At 46.4% G+C, this 6648-nt stretch overlaps 1 protein-coding gene across 2 annotated transcripts in view; it reads left to right on the forward strand.

Annotated features, from left to right (window-relative positions):
* Window positions 1–5032, forward strand: part of dennd1a (DENN/MADD domain containing 1A) — a 137818-nt gene extending 132786 nt beyond the window's left edge. For both annotated transcript variants that reach the window (XM_061259839.1, XM_061259840.1), the window contains one exon: window positions 110–5032. In XM_061259839.1, coding sequence (XP_061115823.1) covers window positions 110–1246 — 1137 coding nt within the window. In that variant the 3' untranslated portion in view covers window positions 1247–5032. The remainder of the gene's footprint in view (window positions 1–109) is intronic.
* The last annotated feature ends 1616 nt before the right edge of the window (window positions 5033–6648 follow it).

The following is a 6648-nucleotide window of genomic DNA, read 5'->3' on the forward strand; positions in this document are numbered from 1 at the left end:
TGTGTGTGTCTAAAGAGGAGGGGATGTGTGTATCTAAAGAGGGGGGGATGTGTGTGTCTAAAGAGGAGGGGATGTGTGTATCTAAAGAGGAGGGGATGTGTGTCCACAGAGGATGGATCTGAGTGGATCAGAACGCACACGCACGCTGCCTACCCTCAAGCACTCAAACCCCTACAACAAGCTGTGGAGCCTGGGCCAGGACGACATGGCCCTGCCCTGCACGTCCACGCTGAGCTGGGACCGGCCGCTGTCCGTGCCCCCGCCCGAACCTGCGGAGCCCGCCCCGCCCGTGGCGGAGGGCCTCGCTGCCAGCCAGGACCGGGTGGACACGGCCGGGGGGAGCCAGAGCAACATCACCATCCCCCGGCCCCAGGGCCGCAAGACGCCTGAGCTGGGCAAGGTCCTGGGGCCCCCCGGGCACCTGTCCCGGGCCCCCAAGCACCCCGCCTCTTCCGCCGCGGACCCCACTTCCCAGGCGGACGCGGGGGTGCGTGCCGGGGGGCAGGAGTTCCGGCAGGCGCTCAACATGTCCCCCCTTTCGTCCCAGCGCTCCAGTCCGGACATCCTGAAGCCCATCCGGGTGAGCAGCGACAGCATGGACCTCCTCAGTCTGCTGGACCCCCTCAGTGCCGCAGAGGGCCCCGCGCAGTCCCACGCCCTCCCGCCACCGGGGGGCGCCGCCTCCCCCGGCCCCGCCCTCCTCACCTCCATCCGGGAGGACTCTCACCCGTTCCCCCCGCCGCGCGTCTACCCCCAGGCCCTGCCCCCGTTCCCTCATATCTCCCTCAACCCCTTCACCCACCCGCTGCACTACCCCCCCACGGCTCCCCCGCACAGACACTACCCCCCTCCGGGGGCCAACCCTTTCAGCTCGGCCTACATGCCCCCCGCCGGGTATTTTCAGACGTCCCCTTACGGCCCCGCCGGCCTGCCGTCGGTGTACCGCCAGCCGTCGCCGGGGGCGACCGGGTTTGTCCAACAGAGCCCCGTCCAGACGCGTCCCGCCTTCCCCCTGACCGCCACCCCGACCGGCCTGCAGGACCGCCAGCCCCCCACCGCCCCCGTCCCCAGCCCCCGCGAGACGCTGCCGGCCTTGCCAAAGCCCCCCCACGGTGGGGAGGACGCCCAGGACAGGGTGGAGCCCCCCCAGGACCCGTTCGGCGACCTTCTGCCTGCGACCAAACCCGCCGCCGCCCCCAAGAGGCGAGTGGAGGACCTGCGCAGGCGATGGGAGACGTTCGATTAGCATCGGGAAGCTACGGCCGGAGCCGCTCTGCTGACCAGCGACGGACTTTGAGAGTCAGGGGAACTCGGAGTGAAGTCCTGAGGGGAGGGCCGTTTCCCTTCCCCCGCACCCCCCCATGGGCTGGCCAGGCAGTCACATGACCCCCCACCCCCTCCCCACTGTGTTTCTAAGAGCCACTTTTATCTCCTCCTCACAGGAAGTCAAACTGAGCCTGGCCCTCTACAGGACTCGCGCTCCCTGCTGGTGTGTTTTTCACAGTAATTTTGCAGGTTCAGCTTCTCCTCTGCCTCTATTAATGTTCGCTTGTGCTGGAGTCGGTGAGTGTGTCGCCCTAGACGGCGGTCCGAGGCTGGAGGCTCCGGGACTGGGTCCGGACCGCCTTGCTTCAGTACTTCTGAGTAAAGCTCAGCAGCTTCACTGCAAAGCTCCTTCGTAGAACAGCTAGCATACTGCCTTTTAGTGCGTCCCTCTTGTCGTCTTCAGCTTACGGCATACAGATCAATGGTCCGCTACAAACGCATAGTTCTCATTAGAATTTCCTTAGAATCGTTCAACAAAGACCTTGCTCTCCTGCGACAGGTTTTTAACGAAGAACAAACACAGATACTTTCGTGTTTTTGTTTTTTTCCTCCCTCCACGGAACTGAGGAAGAGCAGCCCTTTCATATCTGCGTGAAGCAGGTCATTCGACCAAAATGTTGACAAAAGCAAGTGACCTTTTTCAGGTGCGTGTGCGCCAGGGGGAGAACAGTGTTGGTGTCACTACATATTGTGTTTCATTATGCAAATTCACTCTTCTCTTTTTCCCAAACATTTACAGTGACTCACCCGCTCCGTTTTAGCAAGCTTCAAAGACAAAACCGTGGCCGCTTCTGAATTCATTATTGTACAGTATACTCATTGTATTACCAAATGGAAAGTGCAAACACTTATTATTGTGTAAATTATGCTTGTGACATAATTTGTGTTCTATTTAAATTGCCACTTCGCTGTGTTCATTCCGGCCTTGTAGAGTAGGACTTGTCACCTGATTGTTCATATATTTTTTGTCTCTTTTTTATGTTGCCTCACATTCTGTTTACTTGTGTCTTTAGGACAATCATTGGCTACTGAGATACACGCATGGAGAATTGTACTCATTTTTGTACTCGTGCTGCTAAAGTGAATTCCCTTAACCCCTGTCCATATTATGAGGCTGTGTGTAACATGAAAGGGCACCTTGGACTGGTCTATGGAAATTTGTCATTAGTTTTCCTTGACAGTGGTCATTTAACCCACATGTATGTAAGCACATATATCTGTGTATGTGCGTGAGTGCGCATGCGTGCGTGCTTGTGTGTGTGCGTGCGTGTGCGTGCAGTCCTACACAAACGAAACCTTTTTTATTGAACTATTCTAGAGAACATTAGGGAAATTGCTGTTTCGGTGACATCCTAAGCACACACAAGCAGATTGTTTCTTACAAAGTTAAGTTGCAAGACCTTGGCCAGTCATTACTCTGGAATTTACTGTATAAGGAAAACCCATCTGTGACAAAACCCCATTACAGAATCTGTTAACCTTTTGGTCTGCCCCTTTCTTTTGTCATTATTCTATTCATAATAGCTCATTTACAAGAATAAATATCAATAACAACTTACAACTGTTAACTCTTACCCGAGGACACACCTGTCTCTACTCAAGGGATTCAAGGCAATAAATTACAGCATGTGGTGAATGTGGAACTGCAGTACCTGAGAACTGCCACATGGGGGCATTTTCAGATTGTTGGATGTCCAACTGTTATCTGTCTGTGCTTGATGCTGACGGTGTTTGTTGATAAAGTGGAGGGAGTGGGGACATTGTGCTGCTTGATGACTGAATACTGCTTAGACTGAACACTTGAACACTGGATATGATTCCCCTACAACCTGAACAAATAACGATGGCTCATTAACTCTCACTGCACCCATCCGCTGCGCAGTTGTGCTTGTGGGTTTCAAATTTAAAGTGGGGCAAAAAGTGCACATTCTCACCAACGACAAGTAAAGTAACAACTCTACGTTTGTTTCCAGTTCCTGTTGATATGGTTTGTTTAATTGTGTACAGTATGGGGTGGGGTTTATTATTGTTATCATTTTATCCTTTTTTAATATGCATATATATAAAATTTAAGTATTTGAAATAATTGGTGTTATGTATGAATGTGCATAAACATCTATATATTATTTTCCACTTGTACAGTAAGACCACAGTAGTTTTAAATTCAACCAAGTCAGGAACCAGGAGTAATAAATCGTATGCTAGGGCAATTGGATGGGTGTTGTTGTTTGGCGTCCTCAGTTTCACATGTAAATTTGTGCTTTTTTATTTATTTATTTATTTGCAATGGCATGCAGTTGTATTCATTATACATGTAAGAGGATAACGTGTTCGTACCCAAAATACACTTTGAGCAGGGATTTGTTGTGTAAACGAGTGGTAACCAACTGCTGGTTTTCCGTTATGATTGTTTGGAAAGAATTGATTCTAATGCTGGAATAAGACTGTAACACTGCTAGCTGGATTTGGCTCATGACTCAAACAGAATTTTGAGTTTAGGCCTACTTTGTAATAAATGACTGAGTTTGTCAGAATTGAGTCAATTGTATACTGGTTTAACACTAGTTTTTTACTATATATTGGATTGGAAAGTCAATTTCATTGTCAGAACTGAGGTACTACATATAGAGCCTGTTCGTTCAGTAATACAAATTTGAATTTGGGGGTATTGTAAGGGAATTCCGTTTGAAAATCAGAAATGATTTTTCTTCCGTCCGACAGACTACATTGCAGGAAAGACAGCGCATCATGAGACTGCCTAGATCCTCAGAGTGTGTGCCACTGCACCAGTGCACATGCCTGGTCAGGTTCGTGACTGATATTCTCAGCTTTGAATTGTCAGAGCAGTAAGTGTTACTTTGTGATAGACACTTAACCTCTGAAAAGATGCTGCAAAATAGTGAGTGCGAAGTCGTATCTAAAAGTTGCCTTATCATAACCGACACAGTTTAGGGACTCATACCATGCCAAAAATTTGCCATTGAGTGTCATACACTAAGTTGACTTTGTTATTGCTTTATCAGTTGTCATTTCAAGCTTTTTTAGAGCACATTCTATAAGGCTGTGAAATAATATGCCCTCTATTGTAATATTAAGCACTTTGCAGTTTACTTTGGGGATATGTTTATTTTTATTTTCCCAGTTTCTCTGTTTACTTTTTTTGTGCACCAGTGTTAAATGGCATGATTTTAGACTCACCCTATCATTTGTCGTTTGCACTTTGTTCTTGTTTATGCTTGATTATGAATGTGTTATTCTGTGTTTGTTTCATGTTTGCAGTGAGCCTTTCTGTTTTTGATTTGTTTGTTTTTTTGGGGTTTTTTTTTTTTCGTTTTTTTTCTGTGGACCAACTGTGACAGGTCTTTAAAGATGTATATTTCGTTTACTGTCTGTACTGCTGATATTGTCAGGTCTCTCTGTATCTTTTCCACCATGCTGTCCTTTAGCAGATTGATGGACCAGTCCCGTTTATAAGCACTTTCCCCACCAGAGGCTGTGATTCACAGGTCACAACTATTTCTCTGTTACAATATTTATTTACCGAACACAAAATGTACTTCCAGCAGTGACGCTGCCCACACGCTAAGGGAAAGGACACAGTCACCTTTGACCTCACAGTATTTACAAGACATCCCCAAACCTCTGTCAGGTTATTGAATTCACAATAATGAGTACATGGAAAAAATAAAGTAAGCATTTTCCTTGATATCTGCTTTTACTATTTTTAAGCTCTGTGTGTTGCCTTCATGTCTTTCGAAATGAGTGTGTTCAGCAAGACAGTAGCCAATTACTGGAATGGTGATTACATAAGTACAGTGTTATCAGCACAACACCAGAACAACACGGCGCCATTGTTTATTCAGCCTTTTTCACATACTGAGATTTGGATAAATGTTAACTGCTTGCGTCAGCATCTCTCTCATGTTATGGAATTCCTGCTACTCGCATCTAGATGAACCCTCCACACTGTATATATTTTGATGGATGAGGAATATCATACTTTATTTTCTTTTGTAGTGAGGAATGGAAAATTAAAATGGCTTACAGTGTCTTCATAGTACCTTATGTCAGTTGTCTTGACCACACTTAAAGATGATATATCCCATGAACATACACTCAGTGAGCACTTTATTAGGTGTCACCTTCCTGACAGCTTCGACCAGTCCGGCCATTCTCCTCTGATGTCTCTCATAAACAAGGCGTTTTTGTCTGCTGAACTGCTGCTCACTGGATTTTTTTGCACCATTCTTTGCAAACTAGTGTGCATGAAAATCCCAGGAGATCAGCAGTTTCTGTGATACTCATTCCACGGTCAGTCATTTTGATCACATTTCTTCCCCATTCTGACATTAGCTGAACCTCTTGACCATGTCTGCCTACTTGTATGCATTTAGTTGCTGCCACATGATTGGCTGATTAAATATTTGCATTAACAAGCTGGTGTACAGGTCTACCTAATTAAGTGCTAACTACCTTGATCAGCGAGAACATTAAAATCACCTGCTTAAACCATTTTTTTCATGATTAAAAATGCTTTAAACTGTATAAGCTTGTCTATAAAGATTTCATATTTAATGATATTACATTTTTGGCATTTGGCAGACACTCTTATCCAGAGCGACGTACAGTTGATTAGACTAAGCAGGAGACAATCCTCCCCCGGAGCAATGCAGGGTTAAGGGTCTTGCTCAAGGGCCCAACGGCTGTGGTGATCTCATTGTGGCTACACCGGGATCAGAACCACCGACCTTGCGTGTCCCAGTCATTTACCTTAACCACTACGCTACAGGCTGTATCTTGTAATTGTGCTATTTAAATATCTTGGTTCGTACTGGTGTTCATGATCATGTCTATCTTAACAGATGCTCCAGGACCTGTAGAATTTTTCATATAAAAAATATATATTAAGTGTTTATAGACAAGTGTTTACAGTTCAAAGCATTTCTAATAATGGTGGTTTTAGCAGGTGTTTTTAATGTTGTGGCTGATCGGTGTATGCTCTATACCAAAGGTGGGCAAAGAGGGCCGTATCCATTTCTGGATTTCATACCAACTTCTGGCCTTAATTACATAATTAGCCTTTTATGCCATCTGACATTTCAGCTACAGTACATTTCTTGATGAATGACAGCCGAACAGTGCTCTTGTGTCCCCCGTTTTACTGTGATCTAATCTTTCAGTGAATCAGTGTTGGTGCATGCAGCCAATTAGTTCATTTAGCCCGGGTAATTGGTGGAAACAAAACCTGCAATAACCACCGGCCCTCCAGGACCGGAATTGGCCACCTCTGCTCTATACTATTTCAGATTACAGTAAAAAAAA

Source organism: Conger conger, chromosome 11 (assembly GCF_963514075.1).
Source record: "Conger conger chromosome 11, fConCon1.1, whole genome shotgun sequence".
NCBI classification, from domain to species: domain Eukaryota; kingdom Metazoa; phylum Chordata; class Actinopteri; order Anguilliformes; family Congridae; genus Conger; species Conger conger.